This window comes from Delphinapterus leucas, chromosome 2 (genome assembly GCF_059928025.1).
Source record: "Delphinapterus leucas isolate spDelLeu-1000000601 "Yukka" chromosome 2, BTC_Dleu_Yukka2, whole genome shotgun sequence".
Taxonomy (NCBI): Eukaryota; Metazoa; Chordata; class Mammalia; order Artiodactyla; family Monodontidae; genus Delphinapterus; species Delphinapterus leucas.
Genome location: NC_143130.1, coordinates 73147864 through 73172266, shown reverse-complemented (window position 1 = coordinate 73172266; position 24403 = coordinate 73147864). Strand labels below are relative to the sequence as shown.

At 56.4% G+C, this 24403-nt stretch overlaps 1 protein-coding gene across 1 annotated transcript; it reads left to right on the top strand.

Annotated features, from left to right (window-relative positions):
- The first annotated feature begins 980 nt into the window (after nt 1–980).
- PLEKHO2 (pleckstrin homology domain containing O2) lies at nt 981–23456 on the top strand. Its single transcript, XM_022579764.2, has 6 exons — nt 981–1105; nt 7070–7219; nt 12075–12191; nt 16444–16548; nt 18066–18164; nt 20472–23456. Exons 1-6 carry the CDS (start codon nt 1094–1096, stop codon nt 21495–21497), a joined length of 1509 nt encoding a protein of 502 aa, XP_022435472.1. The 5' UTR covers nt 981–1093; the 3' UTR covers nt 21498–23456.
- Nucleotides 23457–24403: the final 947 nt, after the last annotated feature.

Sequence of the window (24403 nt, the reverse complement as noted above, 5' to 3'; positions counted from 1 at the left end):
GGTGTGTGTGTGGAGGGAACAGGACCGTGCTGGAGGTTGGGATGTAGCCAGTCACTTTCTCTCCCTAGGCCTCTGATTCTCTAAGTGTAAAGTGAGAGTACAAGGTATAACTAACACCATTATCTGGTCCCTACATTTCACTCCTCGGCAAGGTTGTCAAGGCTGCAAGATTCACTGCTGGATGGGGTGGGGGCGGGGCCCTCAGATATAGGAACCAGAGGAGGACGGCTCTGAGCAATGCCCAACGAGGGCAGGAGAACACTGCATTTGGGGACCCCCGAGAGTCAGAGGCAGACCTCCTCCCCCAAAGGGACCCTGGAGTCCAGACTCTCAGCCCCAGGTCTTCCCGTTAAACGACTCTCCGGACGGGATCCGAGCTCCAGGCGCCGCCCTGCCAAGCGGTTCCAGGGAGAAGAGGACCAGGTAGTCACCACTACCCTAGCGTCAGGTAGGAAAGAAGGACTCTCTGGATGCCCCCATTTCTGGGCCGCCCAGGCCGGCTTGGCCCAGTCAGGCAACCCCAGCCCACTCGGTCAGGAGACCTGAAATGCAGAAGCCGCCACCTCCTCGGGCGCTCTCTCGGTCTTGCCCCACCCCGGCCCCGCCCTCGGACCCCGCCCGCTTCCCTCGCCTCTGCCTCTGGCCGGAAGCCCCCTCCCCTCCCCCTGCCGGTGCCCCACACCCTTTATCCCTTTCCAGTCCCACTCCTTCCGCGAGTCAGGGAAACCTCTCTCCGCTCGGTTCCCCACCCCACCCCCGTCTTCCTCCAGCTCCGGCTCCTCCATCCAGTCCCCGAGCCCCCGCCCGGCCCCGCCCAGGCTCCTCCCTCAGCCCGGCCCCGGCCCTAGTTTCCCGCCCCAGACCAGGGCCTCGGGGGCCCGCTAGTCCCCTCCTCGGGCCCCGCCCCCGGCCCCCGGAAGCCTCTCCCCGCCCTCGGCCCCGCCCCCCCGAAGTTTCTTGGGCCCCCGGCAGCCAGTGGGACAGAACGCACTGAGCCGCCGCCCGGCCGGCAGTGGATGGAGGTAACGGAGACCGCGCGGCGCCGGGAGTGAGCGGCCGAGCGGTCGAGCGGCCGGACCTCAGCGGACTCGTCATGGAAGAGGAGGTGAGGGCCGGGCCAGTCGGGGGACCTGGGCTGGGGTCTTCGAGACCCTCGCGGCGGTTGGGGTCCCTGGCTCAGGCCCTTGTTCCAGCCAGTCCCTCTCCCGCGGGTCTCCAGGCAAAGCCTAGGCAAATGAGATGAGCAGGGGCGGGGGTAGGGATAGCAGACCCATCCTCCTTCATTATTTCTGTCTTCTCTCACCAACTATGGGCATGGTGGTTGTTATTGTTCCCATTGGATTGATGGGGAGACTGAGGCTCTGGTCAGTTTGATGACTTGCTGAAAGTGTCGTAGGTTGCTGGGCTCGAGCCCTGGTTACCACTGACTCCCTGTGCCGTCCACGTCGGATCCTTAGGGCACACTGTGTGTGTGTGTGTGTGTGTGTGTGTGTGTGTGTGTGTTTTGTGGTGGGTCTGTGGGTTCTGGAGTCCCTGTCTCAAGGAATTTTGAGGTTTTGACCCTGCCTGGTGGCCGCAGGACTGGAAAAGTTGCGTTTTCTCCCCTGTTTAAGTCCCTGTGAGTCCCCTTTCCCCTGTGAGTGTACGTTCTCCCCTGCTTGGGTGTCAGGCCCTTGTAGGGGCTGATCCCTTCCCCTGCCTTTCCCACATCCCTGGAGGGCTGACTCCCTGGAGGAGCTGGGCAGCTAGACCAGCAATGCCCCTTGAGCCTCCCTCTTCCCGCTCAGGACCCTCTTGGTCTGGGGTGGGGTCAGACACTCTGTGACCCCTGCCCTTTACTTGCAGACTCAGTTCTCTCAGTAGCCCCCTCATCCAGGCACACTGCCAGCACTTAATGTGTGACTGTGGAATGCATAAACTAGGGAGGGGCCTGCTGTGGCTAGAGGATTTTGCTTCTGGTCCCCCAAGGGGTCTCAGCTTCTGCCCCTCCCAGACCGAGGGGAGGAGATGTGTCTTTGCCTGGATAAGTGGGGAGGAAAGATGAAACCTTCACTCTTGGGGCAACCTTGGCTAGCTGGGGACCAGGCTGCCTGTGTCCCCATCAGTGCTCGTCTCCCTGCTTCCTGGGACCACTGCCCAGGGGCAGCTGGGGTATCCGTCAGAGTTCTCTCCAGGCTAGGCCCTGCATTTCTGTGGGATGGTAGATAAGTCATTTCCCCTCTAAGCCTGCATTTCCTCTTCTATAAAATATAGGGCCTGGTCTCCTCCCTGGGTCCTGATTGTAGCCCCTTCTCTCAGAGTGGGTGGAAATAGGGGGCAAAGTCAGGCCACTATGATTGGCTGTGGTTTCTTGCTGACAGGGGTGGGGCTTCCCCACCCCTGCTGTGAGGGCTGGGCTGTCTGGCTGTGGCCCCTCTCCTTCTCCCAGGGGATTTGGGACAGGATTACTCCATCTCCTGATCTGCTCTGGCCCCCAATTAAGGGAAGTTCTCCTGGGGCCTCCTGGGCCAATGGCTTGTCTGGAGGTCCGCCCAGCCCTGTACTCCCTCTGGTCTTGAGTCTCTAACATTGCCACTTACTGACTCCCAGATGCCGAAAGCTCCCCGCACATCTGGGCTATCTACGGTCTTGCCCACCACCTCCCCACACAGCCGGGAGCTCCCTGTTCCCTACCCCGCCCCTCCTTTGACATCCCTCTTTTCCTCTCATTTCTTTTCCCCTTAACTTCCTCTTGTTTCTCCAGGCCTCAGTGCCCATCCTCCTTTCTCTAAAACACCTCTTAGATCTTAGTCGTCTGCTCTGCCCCATGACCCCAGGCTGGCCTCATCACCTCACTTCCAAATGGCTGCTTTTAGTCCTCCCCTGGCTTTGAACTTCCTCCCCATGCCCCAGGAACCCTGATGCCAAGCCCCCTCAGCCTCAGTGACCTCCTCCATGCAATGGGTTGGTAGTCCCCATCAGCCTGAGATTTGGTGCAGAAGTGCAGGTCTGGGCATGGGGCATCTAACCATTTGTGTTCTCAGGGCCTCAGTTTCCCCATCTATAAAATGAGGGAGGTGGGCAGTCCAGAAATGCGATGGTTTATGTGCAAAAGCTTTGAAAGCTTCAGTTATCAGTGTGAGGTATTGTTGCAACTGGACTCAGGCTTTTCTATCTCCGCCCTGGGGTTTTGCCCCTCTTCCTCTCAGTCATGCCTTTCCCTGGCTTGGCCTCCAGTGGCACCAGGCTGCTCCTTTGCCGTAATGCATCTAGAGAGATGCAGGGCAGTGTCCTGTCGCAACACTGGTTTTGTGACCTTAAGCTAATCTTCGACCCTTTCTGGCCTGCACTTTCTCATCCTGTAGTGAAGGGGTTGAGAGTATAGGGTCTTTGGTACCTTCTGTGCCTTTCCTTCTTCTGTGGGCCAAGATGTGTGTCTCTTTCCCTCCTCACAGTCCTACCAAAACCCTTCCTTCTGCAAGGGCTTCCCAAACTAACCCCAAGTCCTTCCCCTACCAGAGAGCCAAGACCGGGGTATCCGTCTGGGTCAGTGCTAGAGCCCTCCCAGTGGGCTGGGATCCTTTCAAGCAGGGGATGCCTACCCAACCCCCAGACTGGGGATCTCCCTCGTGCAGGGTCTGTGTTGCCCCCATCAGACTGGAAGTTCTCCAGGTCAGAGCCTGTGCTTCCTCTCTCTGATTGCCCCATCACAGGGCTCTGACATGGTAGGTTCTTAGCAGAGTTTGGTCAGGGCATCATGGGGTTTAGTCAAAGGGCAAAGGTCATTATCCTAATCTCCCTGTGATGTAAGGTGCCGACAAGTTCTCTTCTGCTGGTCTCTATCTCCCTGTCATGGCCTGTGTTGTGGCTTTCCACATGCTCCTTTCTGTGCACAGTGTTGGGCTGACTGACCTGGTGTCTTTTTCCTTTTTTTTATTTTTTTATTTTTAATGAATGACCCAGAGGCCCTCCCATCTCAGGCAAAGCAGAGCCAGGCTGGTGCCCAGGGGTGCCTCAGGAGCTGCTCGCGGTGGGCGGGGGGAGGGCCTGAGTGAGGATGGGTGGGAGAAGAGAGAGCGAAACAGGAAGAACAGTGGTCAGCTGGTCAATAAGAGGAGAGGAGGCTGAGAAACTGGGCTGAGCAGGACAAAACCTCCCCTGTGAGCCCTGCCAAGGGGAGGGCCCGCTTATTAAAACTTACTGGGGCATCTCCGGCCCCCTGGTGGGAGAGTGTCTGAGGGGCAGGGAGAGGGGCTGGTGAAGGATGGCAGGACTCTGACCTCCAGCCAGGCCTGTCTTCTGGTGGCTCTTGCTGTGGCTGATTCCTGGCAAGGAGACCTTCTCCTGGGCTTCGGTTCATGCCACCTCCAGCCCCTCAGCTGTCACTCCCCCCATCCTCAAGTGCCTTCTCTCCTCAGTGCCATCCTGGTACTCTCATCCCTAAAGGCTCTGGACTGGCTTCCCTAGCTAATCCAGTCATGGTATTCACCGGGCACTTCTCTGCTCCATGCGGAGAGGATGGTGGTCAGGGTACCAGGTTCCAGCCTGGCCCCCAGGAGCTTCCAGCTGGCAGGAAGTTTTCATGTCTCAGGCTGTGGGTGAGGCAAGTAGGGGAGGTCACAAGTGGAGGGGGATGTGAGATCCTATGGGGTCGTGGGTGGGCCTCTGCAAACAGGAGGCGAGCTTGGAGCTCAAAAGTAGATCTGGGCAGCATGCTCCACGGTCTTGTTTAAGAGAAGCCTAGAGTCTGCAGGCCTAGGGGGTGGCCAGCTGCTGTAGTTGCTAATGGAGGGGTGTGACATGTCAGATGTTGAGGTGGGGTTTCCCACTTCTACCCCTCCAGCCCTGGTGGAGGCCAGCATAGAGGGGTCTCTGTGTGGATGAGGCCCCAGCGGGTCACACAGCCCATGGGGCTGAACACAGGGTCTCTGGTGATGGGGGGGGGCGGGCATTGGGTGCATGGTAGGATGCTAGAGCCTCCCTCTTCTTGTCAAAGGGCCCTGAAGTCCCCTCTTTCCCTGATCAGGGTGGCTCATAACTGGCCTGTCAGCAAGCCTCTCACTTCCTCATTTCTCCATCCAGGAAGACCATTTGGGACCATTCCACTTCTCCATTTTTCTTGCCATCTACAAGTTAGGGAGAGACCCTGAGGGGGCATCTCGTATTCCTGGAGCTCCTGGGAGCATTGAGGCCCAGCAGCTAAGCCCAGAAAGGCCTTGTCCTGAATTCTGAAGCAGGCCCAGGGAAAGGGTTCCAGAGAGCCAGAGGGGTTGGCAGTGACAACAGCAACAATAATGACAGCTGCCATTTACTAAGTTTAGGGTATCTTAGGCATTGCTTTGTATGTTGTATCTTTTTATTCAGCAACAAACATTTATTGAGCACCTATTGTGTGCCAGACACTGTCTAGGCATTGGGGATACAGCAGTAATCAAAACAAAAACCCCTGCCCTCACGGAGTTATAATCCTTGCAACTTCTGTTAATATCATCATTTCACAGATGAAGAAATTGAGGCTTAGAGAGACCAAGTGACCTGCCTCTGGTCTGCGTGACTTGGGCTTTAGAGCTCAGACTCCTGACCACTGGAGTACGCAGTTCAGAGGGGGAGGGGGGCCACAGTAAGAACCAGACTGGGGATTCCCTGCCATGATGGAGCACAGGGAGGCCATGCCCTGTCCAGCCCCTGACAGCCTACCACACTTCTGTCTGGACTTGTCCTTCCAAAGGCAGCTGTGGCCACAGGATATCCCTGGGGAGAGGTATGCTCCTTTTAACTGGAGCCCCATTTTTAAGCTTTATGTAAATTATAAAGCAGTCAGAATTAGTCAGTGCTGATTTCCTTCTAGCATCCTGTGGATTCTGACATGCTCTTAGCCCCCCTCTCCTCCACTCGCCCCTTCACACTCACCACTGTGGGTACCAGTCATTGAAGCAAAGTGATTAGCAAATTGGGTGTATTTTTATTTTCATTTCACAGATATTTCTTGAGCACCCATTATGTGTAAAGGAACGGTACTGGGTTCTGGGGACCAAATGTGAATTCGACCCCATCAGGTAGGCATATACCTGGCGCCCAGCTACTCAAGCAGGTAATCAAGAGGCACAAGATGTCAGTGACTGGCCTGGAGACTCCAGGGTGGCTGCCATGTCCTAGAGAAGGGTTTGAGTTTACCTCCTGTACCTGCCTGTGGTCGAAGGCAGTGTCCTTGGAGCCCTTGCCAGACAAGGTGGCTACCCTAAAGTCCTGGCCTGGGGCAGGGATGAGGGCAGCGGAACCTCCTGCTTTGGGGTAGGATGCAGGGGCCGCAGAGTGGACTCTCTAGAAGGGCAGGGGTAGGGAGGAAAATTACCACTCTGCCTGCCTGCCTCCTCCCATCCTTCGGATCCTGCGTGAACGTCCTTTCCTCTGGGAGGCCTTCCTGAGCCACGCGGACCTGCAGGTCCCCCGCTGTCCTCTCGCACTCCCTCCTCTTCAGTTCCCCTTCACTGATTCCTTCATAGCATTTCATGGTTGTTAATGTATTTATGTCTGGTGTTTATTTGTTCAGCTCCTCCTTCCCCACATTGCCAGCCCCATGAGGGCAAAGATGTGTTCTTTTTATTCTTCCCTGCCTACTCCAGCATCCGTGACATTGTAGGTGCTCAGTACAGCGTGTGTTGATGAGGTTGAATGAATACACGGGAGGCAGAATGGTGGAGGGGAGAACATGGGGTCAGAGAGACCCAGTTTGAATTCTGGTTTTGTCCTTCCAGCGGTGTGACTCTGGCGAGTCACCTCCCCTCTCGGAGCTTCAGTCTGCTGTGACATGTGGATAATGATGCTACCACCTGGGAGGGTAGTCGCATGGGTTAAATGAGACAGTTTGGGTAAAACATAATACAGTGGTTCAGTATAAGGTGACTGCAGCTGTTATTGTTGTGGCTGCTGTTATTAACTGTTATTTCTGATATTGGATTGAGAATATCTGCCTCAGGGGTTGTGGGGAAGCTCAAATGGGGTGATATCAGTAGGTATCCAGCAGAGGGACACATCCCTGTGTGGCCTCACGGCAGCAACCCTCATGGCGCGTCCGGATGCTGTGTTACAGGGCGTGAAGGAGGGGGGCCAGAAGCCTCGGGGAGCGCAGACAGCGGACAAGGCTGGCTGGATCAAGAAGAGCAGCGGGGGCTTCCTGGGCCTCTGGAAAGACCGCTACCTGCTCCTCTGCCAGGCCCAGCTGCTGGTCTACGAGAACGAGGTAAGGACCTGCCTGGTCCTGAGTTTGGGGGTGCCGGGTCAGGGAGCAAAGTGAGGGCAGCCCAGGCCACAAGAGGATTCCAGAACCCGGACTGGAAGGCCTGCTTCGCTTTTGACCCGCTGTGCAACCTTGGGCGATTGCCTGGTTTTCTCTGGGTCGGTGTGGTACAAGGACGATACCTCTAGGTGCGAGCGTAGGACTCCTGGATGAGGGGCTCTTTGAAGCATATGTGTACAGGATTGTGTGTGTCTCCTCAGCTGTCCACCTGCACTGCAGCTCCCTGTCCCGGGGCTAGGTTCCACATCTGTGAAGTTTCCAGAAAACTGAAGCTTGCTCCACTCAGTAATGATAGTAGAAATAATACTTATTGCTCATGCTTGTTTGGAGGTCTTACATACCTCTTGGAGGATGCTCACAATAGTCCCTTAAGAGTGGTCATCATGGGGACTTCCCTGGTGGTCCAGTGGTTAAGACTCCGTGCTCCCAATGCAGGGAGCCCGGGTTCAATCCCTGGTCAGGGAACTAGATCTCACATGCCCCAACTAAGAGCCCACATGCCGCAACTAAAGATCCTGCACACGGCAACGAAGATCCTGCATGCCTCAACTGAGATCTGGCACAGCCAAATAAATAAATAAATATTTTTTAAAAAAGAGTGGTCATCATGTCACATTCTACAGAGGAGCACCGTGAGGCCCAGGGTGCTCAAATCCTGTTCAGCATCTCAGTGAATGAAGGTCAGGTCTAGAACCAAAGTCAAGGATCTCTCCACCCAGCTATGTCAGCAAGTAAACTCTAAAACTTATTCTTGGTGGAAGTCCTCTAAAACACGTTGGATATTGTCTGCCTTTCAACAGAAGGTACGGGCCTAAACGGAGTCTTTCCTTGGTGGCTCAGAGTCACTGAGGATCAGGCTGTTCCGTACTGCCAGACTGTACTTTTCAGCTTTGCATTCTCCTCTGACATCAGGCTGCCAGTTGCCGCTTTTGCCGTCCTTGTGCCTCTCACAGTCCTCATATCTTCCCACTTCAGACTTGTGCCCCTTTTCATTTCAGCAGGTTTGGAACTTGGACAACCCAGGATGTGGAAGTTGTGTGTTAAATAAGTGTCAATAAAGTTCTGGGTGAAGACCTGAGGCGGAGAGGTGGCCTTTACTTAGAGATGCTGTTTATGTTCTGGGGTTGAGGCTCTCAGAGGGCCTGTCCACTGCAACTGGGCTATTACTGTATGACTCTGACAGACGGAGTACACGGGGAAGAACTGGCCTGGGGGCAGAGGAAGGGGGATCCTGCCTGTTCCCCATCGGCCTCTGTCAGCATGCCTCAGGCCGTCTTGGCAAATTCTTAACTGTCGCAGACCAAGAAAGATCTAGGTTGTTCAAAGGAGCTGCCTTTGAGAAGCATCTCACCTTTCCTGACCAAGTCCCCAGGCTCATGGAGTTGGGGTGTCAGAGAAGCAGCCGGAGGAGGCCAAGGGGGTGAATGGTGCAGACAGCCCCCCAGATGTTCTCTACTGCTGCTGTCCCCAAATTAGGATGTGCTGTGGCGGCAGCAGGGGGCTATTTTTATAAATAAAGGGGGCTGTCGCAGCTTCCTCCAGTCCCAGCTGCCATAAGAGTTCAGTGACAGGCCCCCCAGCTGTCAGGCCATCAGGCGCTACCAGACTTGTCCTGGGTCACCTCTCTACATCTGGCCCACGTCTGGGAAGCAGGAAGGATTTCATATCCCCTAAACACAAAAAAGTCTAAATCATGCTTTAAAAAAGAAAATCACTATTCAAAACCTCAGGGCAGTTTTAAGAACTTAGCACTCGGGGGTGGGGGAGCTTGGCACAGGAGAAGGAGTTGAGAAATGCTTACTAGTTCAATTCCTCTTTCTGATGTAAGGAACTAGGTGAGTGCGAATGACTCTTGGCTGTTTCTTTGCTGTCAGTGAGGCTGACATTCCAAAAATGCTGCCCCCGCCCAGTGCCTGCTGGTTTATCCGACTTTTCTGAGATGCAGAAGGGCCGGATGATTCAGCATTTCAAGTTGAGAGGAGACCCAGGTCAGGCAGCGTGGGGAGCTGGGTGGTGGAGATGGAGTGACTTTTGTTTCCAGACAGAGGAGGGTATGTTTGGGCCGGTAGCTGCCTAGTCGGGGGAGGCCTGTGCCCATGGGGTAGGTGAACCTCTCTCTCTGGGATGGGGGTCGGGGGGACGTCCTTTCTGGAGTCTCACTCTGAGTCAGGCATTCAGTTCAGCAAACTTTTCCTCTGGAGGGCTGCCCCTTGTAGGGTGCTGTAGGGGGAACAGAAAGGAGAGCAGACACATGCAGCAGAGGGTAGAGAGAGATGGCTCAGCAGGGAGTTAGGACCATTCTTCCCCATGACAGGGTGTCCCTAGCACCTAGTAAGATGCCTGCAGAAGTGCCCTCTGATGGGGACCCTTAGAGGAGGGAGAGAGCACTGAGGCTTAGGCTCTTGCAGGTGAGCAGGGCAGCTTCCTGGAGCAGGTGGATTTTACCAGCCCTTGTGTTGAGTGCAGGAACCTGGAAGGGACTGGAGACTAAGGATTGGAAAGAGGTGCGTGGAGGCAAAAATGGGAAAAGACACCTGTTTGAATCTAGATGGGAAAGATCAGGCCACCCTGGCCACCTGTTCCCCTTTCCCTGAAAGGCTGAAGGGAGAGTAGGTCAGTGGTTACTCACCTTAGCTGTACAATCACCTGCTTTGAAAAATACTGATGTCTGAGCTCTGCGCCCCAGGGATCCTGATGTAATTGGTCTGGGATGTTGCCTGGGCACTGGGGTTTTTTTAAGCTACCAGGTGCCGCCAAGGTTGAGAATTTCTGGTATAGAGCAGAGGTTCGCAAACTTTTGTATAAGGGCTTGTTAAAACTCAGATTGCCAGGCCCATTCCCCCAAGATTATGATTCAGTAGGGATGGGCCTTGAGAATTTGCATTTCTTTTTTTCTTCCAATTATCCAATTTTTTTATTGTTAGATTTAACAGACAGAAAATTATATTTCAATAAATTTAACTAGAACAAACGTAACATAGGGGTAAACTACATCTTGACGAAGACCTGTAGGAAATAATGTGCAAACCAGCGCTGGTCCCCAGATACACTTTGCATTAACTTTTTTTTTTTTCACACACACACACACACACACACACACACACTGTATTTTATTTTTACAAGAGATAAATAAACTGACACCAAGCATTGTAAATGGATGACCACAACAAAAGCAACAATGATTGCAATTACCCAATACGAAACACACTCCTGCTATGTCATAATATTGACATTGAGTCCAGGAATCCTCCACTGTAACAGCTCCTTTACTTTGCAGTGAAAATTGATTTGTATATGTTTTGCCTCTGAGTCCTTGTGGGATATATATATATATATTTTTTATTCAAGAGAATTTGCATTTCTAACAAGTCCTCAGGTGATGCTGTGGCTGCTGGCCCAGGTACCACACCTGGGGGACCACTGGTGCAGAGCAGCCTGCAGCTAGGGCACTGTCCAGCTTCTGGCTCTGCCTGGAAGGAGTCTGGTATGCTACAAAGGGCTCTGGCTTGGGAGTCAGAGGATGGGTGTTTGCGTTTGGCCCTGCTCCTTACATTTGGGTCTGTGCCCAAGGGTAAATCTCTTCGCCTCCAGGTCTCATTCTCTTCCTCTATAAAATGAGACAAATACTGGGGCTCTAGGATTTCAGGGTGCTTGAGGGACTCAGGAGAATCGGGGATGCAAAAGTGCTCGCTAAGTGTCAGGGTTTCTTAGTATATGCGACTTATCATGGAGGGAAATTGGGGCATTTCCTCTGCAAATAATCGAGTCACTGCCTCCCGGATATTCCACCCCAAACTGTGGAGCACTGAGGCGGTCCCTGGTTGGATGCTCTGCATGATGTCCAACAGCAGGAGTTGGCTTAACTTGTGTGCCCATCTCCAGGGTCTGCATCTGCTTCCCTCGAGTCTCCAGGGGGCGAGTGTGCCACACCCAGGAAGCTGTTCCAGCTGGGTGTCCCCTGGAAGTGGAACCAACTGACCAACACTGAGGGAGGAGGGTGTCCCAGACAGCTGGCTGGAGAGGCACCTGGTGGGTAGAGCCCATGAGGAGAAAACACTCAAGGGCCAGGGCTGGCAGGCAGAAAAGCAGTCCAGCCAGTGTCCAGGGGTGGCCGAGAAGAGGCTGGCCACTGTCCTGGCCACCAGCCTTACTAGTGATGAGGCCTCATGGTGGCAGACTCAGGGGGTACTCTAGAAGGAACCCTTGCCTTCTCCATTGTGCAGGCCATGGAGAGTGGCCTTTCACCCCAAGCCAAGGGTCAACAGTGGAAGATGCCAAGTGGGGAAGTCAACTCTGGATCACTGTGGTGAAGGCGGGTTGTGTAACCTCAAACAGCCTTATTCACGCTTCTCTCTGTGACTCTGCCTGGAAAGCCTTTTTTTCCCCTCGTTTGTGACAACTTGCTCCTCCTTCCAGACCACCTCTTTCGCAGGTCTCTGCCTGGCTCCTGGGCCTGCGTGGACTCCCAGGCACACTTTCCTAAGCCTTTCTAGCTTCCCCGTTTCCTCCTTTGACCTTAGGCACATTTGAGTCAGCCCTGCTACCCGCCTTCGGGCTGTGAGCCCCATTTCTCATATGGATGGTGAGCCTTGAGGGCATCCCTCCAACCGCGTGGACTGAACACCGTCTCCTTGCCAGGGTCTGAATGCTACATCTTGGTGGTTGATTGGCAGCCCGAGGGCCCCCTCTGACCAAGCAGTGCCCTCACTGAGTGGGATCAGGGTCTGGGGCAGGGCCTGGGTGTTTGAGGGTCTAGGGCATCTAGCTCTCACCATGTCCCCTGTGTCTCCCTCCCCAGGATGAGCAGAAGTGTGTGGAGACAGTGGAGCTGGGCAGCTATGAGAAGTGCCAGGACCTTCGTGCCCTCCTCAAGCGGAAACACCGCTTTATCCTGCTGCGGTCCCCAGGGAACAAGGTAGGGCAAGGCCTGCTGCTGACTGACCTCGCTCCAGGCCAGGGTCTGCTGGGCAAGGTCACCCCTGGAAGGCTCTCTAAGACAGGCTGGGCCCCTGGATGCAAGTCTGCAGGTTCTCTGTTGAATGTGGCTGAGGCTCAGACCCAGGGGCTGCCACAGGTTGGACCTTTGGCTTGCTTTTAACTTGAAGTCACCCCAGCCCCTGGTTGGTAGGAGGCGCATTTAGAGCTCTGCTGAGAGCTCTGCTCCCCTCTCCCCTTCTAGGCCCTGGGGCCTCCTTCCCAGGCTGTAGATGGAAAGTAGTCTTTGGGAGGTGGGGCCCTTGGCCATCTCCCGTACCCAGGAGGCCCAGGACTGAGGCAAGAAAGCTGGGGATGAGGCCTTCACCCCACCAGGCCTCTGACACCCTGACATAGTCAGGCAGCCACACCCTCCCCTCATCCCAGGCCTTCCTGGGTGGGCCACCTCTCCTACCTTTCATCCTAGGCTCAGTGCTTGGACCTGCAGCCCCCCAGCTTTCCTCCCTTTGCACTGTTCTTTCTTGGCTGAAGCTGGAGGAAGTCTCTTGCCTGAGAGGTTCTTGCCCTGGGACACTCTGTGTGTGTGGATGCACCCCGCACCTCTGGCAGGGAGTCCGGGTGGGTGTTAACATGTGGTAGAGTTTCACAGATGTCAGGAGGGAGATCAGATTGGAGGCTGGCATTTACAGCACCTCTCGCCAACTCACGCCAATCTGCAGCTGGGCCGTGCCTCGCCCCAACCTCTGCATGTCATGTGGGGCCTCGCAGAGCGGGGCTGAGTCACAGAGGCTGGGGGTTGGAGAGTGGGCCTCGTCTGGGCTTGCCCGAAGCCATTCTGTCTCTTTCATAGGTTTAAGGGCCAGGAACCCAGTCCTCTGTGGTCCCCGGAGCTCTGGGCCCTGGAGGAGACCATGATGCTTTACTCACTAACCCTCTGTCCCACTTGGCGGTGGTTGGGGGCAAGGGAGCCACCGTGGAGCTCTGACCCTGCGGGGGGTGTGTGCCCAGGGTAGGGGCAGGTTTCATTGACCTCTGATGCTTAGGGCTCTGTGAGGAAGGGGAGAGCCACATTTTGGTCTTTCAGGCCCTGGAACCCGACCCTGTCCTGGAGATCCGCTTCCTCTCTCAGTGGCGCTGTATTTGTGTGTGTGTATTTGGGGAAGGTGTAGAGTGCGCGATACGTGAAGGTCTGCCTGTGTGCCTGATATGCGTGTGTGCACCTCTTTATGTGCCGCTGAGTGTTCGCCTGGCCCAGGGGCTGCCTGGGTCTTTGTGTGTCCCTTAGTGAGCGTATGTGGATGTGAGGTGGAGGGGACCTTCTTCTCTGTCCTCTGCCAGCACGGTTCTGTGGGCCACCTCCTTTCGCGGCTCTGAGAATCATCTGGTGGTGGGCCAGGTGGGTCGGGCCCCACTGAGGGGGGTGGGGCATCACCTTCCGAGAGGCCTGTTTGTGCAGCTGCATTGTCAGCTGCTTCGGCCAGCACCCTCCCTTTCATCCCTGAATCGTGCCAAGAGTTCAGGTCAGCTCTGGGTGACCCTGGGAGCAGGGCGAGGGTCGGGGAGATAGGGCCGTGGGGTGATTGGTGGGGGCTGCTGGGCAGCGGGAGCGCAGCCCACGCTGGTTCCGGCTCAAGGGCCCCTGACCCTCGGCACCCAGGAGCTCACACAGAGAGTGGGTGCTCTCCAAAGGCCAGATGGTAGACGGCCCCGCCCCCCCCCCAGCATCCTCTCTCCTCTCCTATCGCCCTGGGTGTTCCCCTCCTCAGGGAGGCTGCAGGCTGGCCGGGAGGTCACATGACCCCGGCTGTCTGGTCCAGAGGACGCCTTTTTTTCCCTCTAATCAAATAAACAAAGACTCCAGTGTCTTGCGTGCCCCTCTCCCTCCTGCCTCCCTGTCCCCACGCCCCTGCCATGAGGTCACAGGCAGACGCTGCCAGGAAGCAGGGTGGCCTCTGCTGGGCCTTGCTGCCCCGCTGGTTTCAGCCAGCTTGGCCCTTTCCTCTTTCCTGTCTCCTCTCTCCCCCTCCCGCTTCTTTCCTTGCTGCCATTTTGTCCTCCCCCCTTTTCCAGCCATGTGGGCCCTCTCTGTGTCCAGTCCCGTTAGCTTCTAACCTCCTAGTGGGGCCTGTGCTAGGAAGGGCTTGAGGAGGGACGTGTGCGGCCTTCAGGACACAGGGGTGGGGCAAGAGGAGCAACTTCTTGGTCTCCTGTTTGTCCCCATTCGGACCACCTTGCGGGATGCCTGGCTCATTCAGCAGGATTTCAGGGTTCCTTAGGGTGACGCTGGGTCCCATTTAACTTTGTATTCCCTCTCCTAGGGGAGCCCCTGGGCCAACACCCTCCCCCCAGCCTGCCTAGGTGGGCTGTCAATGGGAAAGGGCCACAGCTTGGGTTGAGTCCAGTGGTTGTGTTTTTGTCCCACTGAGGCCCTGAGTAGTAAAGAGACCTGTGCAGGTCTCATTGCAGGTTGGTGCGACTAGAACGCTGTGAACTTGACTCTCAGGCCAGTGCTCTTTCTCTTGCTGCATCTGTTGCTGAGTTCAAGTGTATGCCTCTCAAGCTCTCTGGGATGCTAAGTCCTGCACCAGGCAGGGACCCCACCAACTCAGGGCCTGTGAGCAGGAGAAGCATAGCTGGGCTCATGGGCTGCCCTGGGTCACCTTACTCGCAGCCCTCATTCAGGGCTGGGTGGGCCCTTTCAGAGCCCAGATGCAGCACTGTCCCTTCCTGAGCCCCTACCGGCCCTGATGGCTGGGCTGAGGCAGTTGCCAAGGTGCCCTGGGGTTTTCGACTTAGCTGCCGATCTGCTGCCAGGATCAAATTTACCCTGGTCATGCAAATGAGCATTGGGCTGTGCCTGGCATGGGGAGGTGGGTGGAACCAGGGCCCTGTGTGAGGAGAAGGCAGAGGCAGCCAGGAGGAAGTTATATAACAAGGATGCTGAGGGGGCCAGGCGGGCTGCATGTTACATAACTGGGAGGGCAGCAGGAGGGAAAGCGCTATCTTAACACCCGGGCAGGGATGGGCAGCTGGCGACCCGCCTGACAAAGAACTAGGGCTTCTTAGTGTCAGAGTGCGCAGCGGCCCCAAAACAGGAACCTTGGGCCAGTTCATTCATTGATTAGCTATTCATTCAGTAACCATTTCTGAGTACCTACTATGTGCCAGGCTGTGGCTTTAGCCATGTTTAATTCCCTCAGCATTGCTTTGTGGTAGGCGGTGTCATCCCTTTTTCCAGATGAGGAAACTAGGACTGTTTTGTCCAGAAGGAGATAAATGGTGATAATTCCTATTACTGAGCACCCGCTCTGTGCCCACTTCCACGTTTAACACTTTGCTACATCACTGATCTTCATAGCTCCCTGAGGCTCCGAGCCAGCCAGCTGTGAGTGCTGGTCTGTCCAGCTCAGAGGCCCTACTGCTGTGTCCACCATAGGGGCGGCTCCTGGGTTTGTGTGGCCTCACTCCTTCCACTGTTTCCTGTCTGACCATGGGGCCTGGCAGGAAGGGGCCTCTCTGAGCTGCCTTCTGATGCTAATGTAGGAGTTTGGAGCTCCTGCCTGAGGTGGGAAGGAACCCGTGGGGGGGCGTGGGATGAGGTTGGGTGTGAGGTCAAGTCATGGGGTTACTTTAGGCCACCTTGGCCAAGTCCCATCCCATCTGATGAGCCTCTTTTTTCTTATCTATATGATGAGGGGGCTGGAATTGACCCCCTAATGCCCTTTCTCTCTTGCAGCCTGTGATTCAAGGCCAGAAAGGAGACCCTGGGACTTTTTCACTTGTCCAGGACTGGTTGTGGGGCCCACTGGGCAGCTGCAGGCGGCCCTGGTTCCAGTGGGCCTTCACCAATGGACACCCCTCATGCCTGTCACCTCTGTCATTGTACTCAGTCTGGTGGAAGTAGACTGGGACTACTCCTACTTTACAGAGAAAACTCAGAGGTCAGGCAGCTGGTCTGGGGGAGTCACATGGAGTGAGACCAGATCTGGGCAAGGCTGATTAGAATCCAAATCTCTGGCAGCTGTATACATGGAGAGGGCCCCTTCTCTGCTGGATCTGTCCCCTCCCTTGCTCTGAAGCCCCAGTGTCAGACCTGATGTGGGGGTCATTGTGGTTTGCTCCTGACCAGCTGTGCGGGGGCAGACTTCAATCTGGGGTGGGAAGCTTCCTCAAGACCCCAAATGGGAACCCTTTTAAACATCTACTATCCACCCCACGCATGCCCCTTGCAGGTCAGCGACATCAAGTTCCAGGCATCCAATGGGGAGGAGAAGGAATCCTGGATCAAAGCCCTCAATGAAGGGATCAACCGAGGCAAGAACAAAGCTTTCGACGAGGTGCGATGAGGTCCTGTGGACGGCTCTGGGTGTCCTTTCCCACCGTGTGTGATCTCAGAGTGGACCCTGCCCCACCCCACCCTGACAACCCCTTGATTATGTCACTGCTACAAACACTGGGGCATCTGTGGTTGTTACCTCGTTTAATCCTCACAACACCCCTCAAAGTAGGTGGTTGTGTTCCCATGTTACAGATGAGGACACTGAGGTGTAAGGAAGTTAAGTAACTTGTTTTAAGTTAAAACGTGGGTAAGTGGTGGGGTAGAACTTAACTGGGTGCAGCCATGCATCCTTTCCAACCCAGCCCCAGCCGGAAACAGCAGGAAACAGCAGAGAGGTCTGTGGGTGAGCTGAGAGCCTGACAGCTCACTCTTCAGTTGGGCGGTGAAGTCCAAGCTTGGCTGGCTCTAACCCTGGGCCTCCTTATCTGCTTGCAGTGGCCACCCAGCCCCCTGTGCTGTAGTGGTGATGGCAGCAGGGCCATGATCAGGCTTTCGGCAGGCAGGGTGTCCCAGGGGGCCAGACCTCCTAGGGAGGGTTTATCTTTGACATCATGGATTCATAGCTGTTTGGGCAAAAATGGGCTTGGGGGGGCCACCTAGAGTGACCCCTTGGATTGCAGAAGACTGAGACCCAAGGGGAGCGAATTTTCCCACACAGGTTCCCTCTTAACACCCAGGTTCCCTGCCTCGCAGCCATGGCTCCTGGATCACGTCTTACGTGACTGTGCCATGCTCAGCCCTTCACTTGCTTGGGAAAGTGTCCCCATTTCAGGGGAGAGAGTGTTGGAGGCCACAGGAGCATGGGCTGGGTCTCGGCCCACAGCCTTGGCGGAGCAGGACCAGCTCCTCCACTGCAAAGACCCTCAGGTGGGCCTGAGCCTCACCTGTGGGCAGAAGAGTCTTAGCCCCCCACCCCCCACCACAGGGACAGGCTGCTCCGGGATTCAGAGTCTGGATTTCCCACGTGACTCTTCCTATGGCTTCCCGGCTACTCCCCACCCCCATTCCTTATCCTTAGAGAGGAGATGCTGCCCCCCAGACTCCCTGACCCCTGGGGGTGGAGGCCCTGCTCTTTCTTGAGCTATCCCCAGGGGTCCTGGGAGAGTGACTGGGGCCAGGGAAGGTCTTTTCTGGAAGCCAGGTACTAGGGGATCATGGGCTGTCTTCTCCCCGCTCCCCCCCAAGCTAAGCGCAAGAGCAGCCTCGGGGCTGCTTACATATTGCAGTGGACTGAGGGGTGAGGGCTGATAGCCCACATTTGGGCAGGAAGACTGAGGCTGAGCAAGCAGCTGCAGAGAAGGGAGAGCCTCAGACTGCAGAGAGATGACACAGGCTGTGTAGAGGCGGGGGGAAAAGCAGGGAGGTGCCTCAAAGAGAGGGACAGCTGGGGCCCTTGACCCTGTCAAGCAAGGATGCAGGTGCAGACCCTGCCTCTGAGTCTCAGGTTAACGCCTGGGCGTTTCCTCCTCTCCTCATGGCCTGCTGGGGACTGACGTGGTTCCCTGTCCTTCCCAGGTAAAGGTGGACAAGAGCTGTGCCCTGGAGCATGTGACACGGGACCGTGTACGTGGGGGTCAGCGGCGCCGGCCCCCTACAAGAGTCCACCTGAAGGAGGTAGGGCCTTGGCCCCAGCTTGGGAAGGTTGGGAGTCAGATGAGCCTGGGACCACAGCTCCTTAGGTGGCAGCGGGCTTGGGCCACCTTTTTCCTGAGCACTCTTGGTATCGGGCTGCCTGAGTGGCATGCGGGGTGTCGGTGTGGAGGCGCGAGTGCTGTATGTCCTCAGGGAGTGGGTGCGCCTGCTTCCCGTGTTGAGTCCACGGGCCTTAACCCAAGCTGGTGCTGGAGGGAAACTGAGAGCCTGAGGCTAGTCCCCGCCTCTCAGAGCTCAGCTTCCAGCTGGAGAGGAGACCTGTCCACGGACTGCTCCAAGCAGCGCTGTCTAATTTTGGTACAGAGGGCGGCTCAGGCAGGCTGAGCAGGAGGGACCACAGAGGACCCACAGACACCTGAGCTGACCCTTGAAGCACGGGAACGGTTTCAGTGGGCAGACTTGGAGTGAGGGAGGTCCTGGGTGGAGGGAATGGTGCGAGCTTGAGGCCCAGGGCAGGGGAGTTTGAGGTGTGCCTGGTCCCTTTGGCTGGGAGATGTGTCTGGGAAGGTGGGGTAGGGGGGAGGAAATTGTGGAGGCCTTGAAAGCAGGAGTCGGGGGCAGGATGGATGGGAGGGTGCGTTGCAGAGGTCAGTTGGAGGCCCTGGGTAGGATGGGTCAGGTTGATGAAGGGAAAGGCAGGGGGCCAGGAAATAGAGGCAGGGGTGGGGCCTCTAGGCCCCAGGAGGGGGTGAAAAGGGAGGGGCTGGTGCAAGAGACACTGGGAAGCAAGAGCCACCTGGGCTTGTGATTGAATTCGGGACTCGGGGAGGCGGACTGGACAAAGAGGGAGGGTTGTCAGGAGTGCCCCCAAGCCTGGAGACCCGGCGAAGGGAGGCCCTGGACACAGGGAATGTGGGAGAAGTTATGGGCAAGGGGGAGGGGGAAGGGAGGAGCCCTTGGTCAGACCAGTGTTACTGATGGGTGTCGATAGTTGGGGGAGAGACCTTGGAGGCCAGGAAAGAACCTCAGCAGATGCTGCCTTTGGGGAATGGGGGGCAGTAGGGAGCAAAGGAAGAGGAAGCCAGAGAGTGGCGCATCAGGAGAGAAGGGCACAGGACCGGGGGTCATCAGCCAGGTTGGCAGCCACAAGTCACGAGGCAGGACTGAGGAAAAGGCAGATGGTGGCGTTTACAGCACATTTTCTCAGCTTAGGGCTGTCATGGGGTGCAGGGCTGGGGATGCTGGAGAGAAGGAGATAGACCATGGCGGGGAAGGAGGGAGACAGAAAGGGGCCAAGGTCATTGGAGGGTTTGCTGGTGAGATGAGATAGCCTGTTCATGTCTGTCAGCGGAGGGAAAAAAGCCTGCAGAGGGAGTGACTGAAGTAGCCAGAGAGGAAAGTCATGTCTGAGGGAGGAGGCCTAGGAGGTGTGGGGCAAGCCAGCCTTGGAGAGGGGAACCCTCTCAGAATTCAGGGAGACACTCGTGTCCAGTGATTGAGCGCATGTGTAGGCCAGGTCACCCTGTGTGTGTAAAAGGGAGTGAGGGACCTTGAGGGACCTTGGGAAGGGCCTCCTGCCCAGCCCCGCCCCAGGCCCTCTGAGGCTCCCTGGGAGTTTTCCCCATGACCGTGGGGCTGCTGGGTGTCCCTGTGGGCCCCTGGGGCCAGATGGGGCCAGCTGCCTGCTGGGTGCAGCTGTTCTCCTCTGGCACTCAGCTGTGGTCTGGGGCTGCCCGTGTCTGGGGCCACAAGTGACAGCATGAGGAGAGTGGGCACCAGCTGCTGAGCAGCTGGGCAGGCGAAGGCTAGAGAGCTCTGGCCCGGAGGGCTGGCCGACCGGACAGAGGTCTGCAGGGCGAGCAAGCTCAGGATGACGCAGGAGACCCATATGTGGGTTCTGGTCCTGTCGCCTGCTGACTGTGGGGACCCTGGGTGGGTGGTTGCAGAGAAGGGACCCTCCCAAGGCCCACAGCCAGGGTGGAACCATGTCCCCTGACACCCAGGCCAGCACAATTCAAAAGAGCGGCCTATCACACAGGCTGGAAGAAGCCAGGCTGGGGCGCTGAGAGCGCACCCTAGCTCTGGCTTCCTGGCCTGTGATTTCAAAACCAGGAATTCTATGGAAGTGAGAGACAGGAGAGGATTCATCAGAGAATCACTTTAGCTTCTAATCAGGTGGCTTTGGAAACCAGAGCAGAGGGCATGGAGAGTAGGGGGCCAGGGGCCTGGGCAGCCTAGATGGGAGGGCTTAAATACCTTGTAGGTGGGCACACCTGACCCAGTGGCTGGTCATCCAAGTTGATGCCCATATCCTGCCCCTCCACCCAGGTAGCCAGTGCAGCATCCGATGGGCTTTCGCGCCTGGACCTTGATGTTCCTGACAGCGGGCTGCCAGTGTTTGCCCCCAGCAATGATGTCAGTGCAGCCCAGCCCCGGGAGACACCCCGGCCGCCCATGCCTCCTACCAAGCCTTCCGCAGCACCTGAGATGACCAGTCTTGGTGACGGAGTGGAGACCCCTGTAGGGGAGAGAGCCTCAACCCCCGTCCCAGCAAGCTCTGAGGCCCACCCTGAAAGCCGAGAAGACTCAGAGACTCCAGTGGGGGAGGACAGGGGCTCTGAGCAGCCCCCCAGCAGGGTCCTGCCTGACAAACTGAAGGTGAGCTGGGAGAGCCCCAGCCCTGAGGAGCCCCCTGACCCTGAGAGTACAGAACCGCCCCAGGTGCCCAATTCTGGGACTTCCAAGGCCGTGCCTAGGGAGGGTGGGAAGCCCGCTCCACCCCCTACACCCCCAGCCAAGATCTTATCGGAGAAACTGAGAGCCTCCATGAGTGGCGTGCAGGCTTCTGGGCCAGCCCAGAGTCCTGGGGCCTCTGAGCCCTCTGCCCAAGGCCCAGCACAGGTCTCGGTGAATGGTATGGATGACAGCCCTGAGCCCATCAAGCCATCCCAGGATGCAGGCACCCCAGGAACTTGCCCAAAGGATGCAGCAACGTCCACAGCACTGCCCCACTGGGACCCGCAGCCTCAGTTCCATCCCCGCTGCTCCTCCCTGGGGGACCTGCTTGGGGAAGGCCCCCGACGTCCACGGAAGCCTGGGGGACAGCTGTATCGCGCCCAGCTGGAGGTGAAAGTGGCCTCGGAACAGACGGAGAAACTGTTGAACAAGGTGCTGGGCAGTGAGCCGGCTGCTGGGAATGCCGAGGCGCTGCTCAGCCAGGCTGTGGAGCAGCTGAGGCAGGCCACCCAGGTCCTGCAGGAGATCAGAGATCTGGGAGAGCTGAGCCAGGAAGCACCTGGGCTCCGGGAGAAGCGGAAGGAGCTGGTGACCCTCTACAGGAGAAGTGCACCCTAGGGCCTGCCAGCCCAGAGCATGGTCCCTCCCGGCCAGCTCAGTCCATTGGAGCCCAGCCCTGCCGAGAAATGTGCTTCTTTCCAGGCTGTAGAAGGGCCATCAGGCATGTCAGGGTTTGGCCAGGACCTGCAGAGACTCCTGGGATCCTTCTCGCCCTGCCCTGGCCAGAGGTGCCAAGTGCCACCCAGGGCTGCTCTCTGGCCGGGCCTCCAGCTCTAGGCTTGGGCTGGGAGCACGCATGCAGTACCTCTGTGCTGGCGTGGTCATTCCGAACAGCCCCAGGGCCCTGGCACAGCGCTCGGGTTTTTGAGGGCGGTGTCATCTCTGCTTCGCGCCCTCAATAGTTTACATTCCTGACTTCTGAATAGAGCACAGCTGAGCCCCCCTGCCGCCTCCATGTCCAGATGTTCCCAGGCAGAGGCAGCTTCAAGCCATAAGCAACCCTCCCCACCCCCCCCTATTCCTAGTAGCTGCAGGGGCCTTGGGTCTAGACTAGAGGTTTGTCCTTCAGCTGAGTGAGACCTGGAACCCAGCTAGGGCCTCTGAAAGCAGGTGGGAGGCATCTGTGTGAGAAAGCCATTAGCTGTGGGGCTCCTCCCTGGGCCTGTTTCCTATTCTGCAGGCCTTCCCCTCTAGTGAGCCGTGATTGGAGGACTCCAGGGTGGAGGAGGAACTCGAAGGGTCTCGTAGTCTAGTCCCTGCCCCTGGACCTGCTTGTGTCCAGCCTTGCACATTCCTGTACAGGTGAACCCGATGTCGACATCAGAACATCCTGTATGTAATTCATTATAAATCAACCTTCAGAAGAGAAGCTGCCCCAACTTCTGTGCCTCCCAGATGGGATTTATATCTGGGTCTCTGTGGTTGCTTCTCAACCCAAACAGGTCCGGTATCCCAGTTATTTCTTCAAATGCCGTTGGGAGTGTGTTGGGACCTGAACCCACTTCCCTCTCCCCTTTCCCCTCACCCCTCTGGCTCAGGCTAGAGGGACTGCTTCTCCTGAACTTCTTGTGGAAGGAGCATTAGCTCCTGTCCCTTTCGTGGTCCGTGCCTGCACCCTGGGCCTCTCCTGAGCCCCTCCCCGCCGTCGTCTCGGGCTGCAGGAGCACATCCAGTCTCCATCCTGCTGCAGCGGCCGGACTGAGGGCAGTCTATAGGTGCAGAGGCCCTGAGGGCCACAGCCACTCTCCCTGGGGCCTGTGGGAGTAGGCGCAGCTTCTGACAGGCCTGCTCAGGGGTTTCTGCAAGTGCACTTTTGTTTACTGAAAGAGAAGGAGGGTCACAGCTGTGTGCCTGGCCTTCCTGCCCACTGCCTCACCCCCAGCCACCAGTCATGCCCTCTGAGGCCCACTGGCACAGCTCACTGCCTTCTCCTTGGTTCTTGAGGACAGTGGCCAGGGATCGGGAGGGGCACGTGTCCACTCTGCAGCCTGTACTGGGCAGGGGTGGGGGCAAGCAGCAAGGTCATGGCTCGTGAGCCCGCCTTGGCCTCCCTAAGCCACACTCCTTGAACAGACTAGGCTCCCATGCCCCAGTCTGATGTCTCTCCATCTGTCTCCAGTATGAGAGCAAGAATGTCACCAGGGGCCCACAGTCACGTGGCCCCCTGCAGTCTTCCTCTGGGGAACAGCTTTGCTCCACCAGCAGCCTGGGCTGGCTGGAGCATTAGCCAAGTCACCTCCTTCCTGGGACTAGAGCCTCAGTTTCCTCCTCTGATAAGTGACCAGGCTGAGCAAGTAGCTCTGGGGTCACCTTAGTGGCCTAATGCCATTGGTTTCTGTGGGGTTCCTGTGCCTTGGTAGCCTGGACACGAGGGGGAAGCCAGCTTCCAGGGGAGGGGAGAGGATCGGGAATTCACAGGGGCTGCCTGGCCTGCCTCCTTGAGGAGGGTGGCATTCCATGCCTTCTGCTTATGAAGCGCCTTTCTTGAAGTTTGGCAATAAATCCCTTTTCATGGAACTTCGCTGCCACAAGCCTGTTTGTTGGTGTGGGGACCAGCTCCAGGGCCTCATGGAAGCAGAGGGTAGGTGGTGGTTGACCGGGGCATCACCTTTCCTCCAAGCTCTCTTTGAGGGCCCACTTCCCATAGTCCAGGCTGGGGTCCTCGCCCTCCCTCAGTGTTCCACCTTCGCTAAACTCGACCAGGTGCTCCAGTCTCATCCCCTGCCCCCAACATGTTTCTACAGCCCGGAGGCCAAGTGTCATTGGGAACAATGCTTTTCAGTTTTTAAAAACTTCATTTGGAAATAATTTCAAACACAGAGAAAAGTTGCGAGAGTAGGTATAGTACAGAGAACACGCATATACTCTACTCAGATTGACCTGTTGGCTTGTCTTTCGAGTGCCTTCTCTCTGTAATATACACACAATTTTTTTTCTGAGTCTTTGGAGAGTTATCATGGCCCCTTTCCCCTAAATACTTCAGTGTGTATATCCTAAAAATAAGCATATTCTCTCATTAATCTTAGTGCAGTTATCAACTTCAGTAAATTTAACACCGATAGAATACTTACTGTTCATATTCTGATTTTGTCTTTAGACCCAATAATATCGTTTAATCACATGTTGCCTCCCGTGTAGGGTTGAATATTACATACATGTCTCTTCGAGTCTCCTTTAATCTGAAATGTTTCCACAGCCTTTATCTTTCATGATGTGGGTATTTTTGAAGAATACAGTCCTCCCCGGCTTTTTAATAGAATATTGTTCCTTTGGGGTTGGTCTGCGGTTACTTCACAATTAGATCAAGGTTATAGAGTCTCAGCCAGAGAACTGTGTAGGCGATACTAGGTCCTTCTCAGGGAATCACATCTGGAAACACAGCCTCCATCCGACTTTTACTGGTGATGCTTATTTGGATCACCCAGTTAAAGTGTCTGATTTTTCTGTTGTATGGTTACATATTT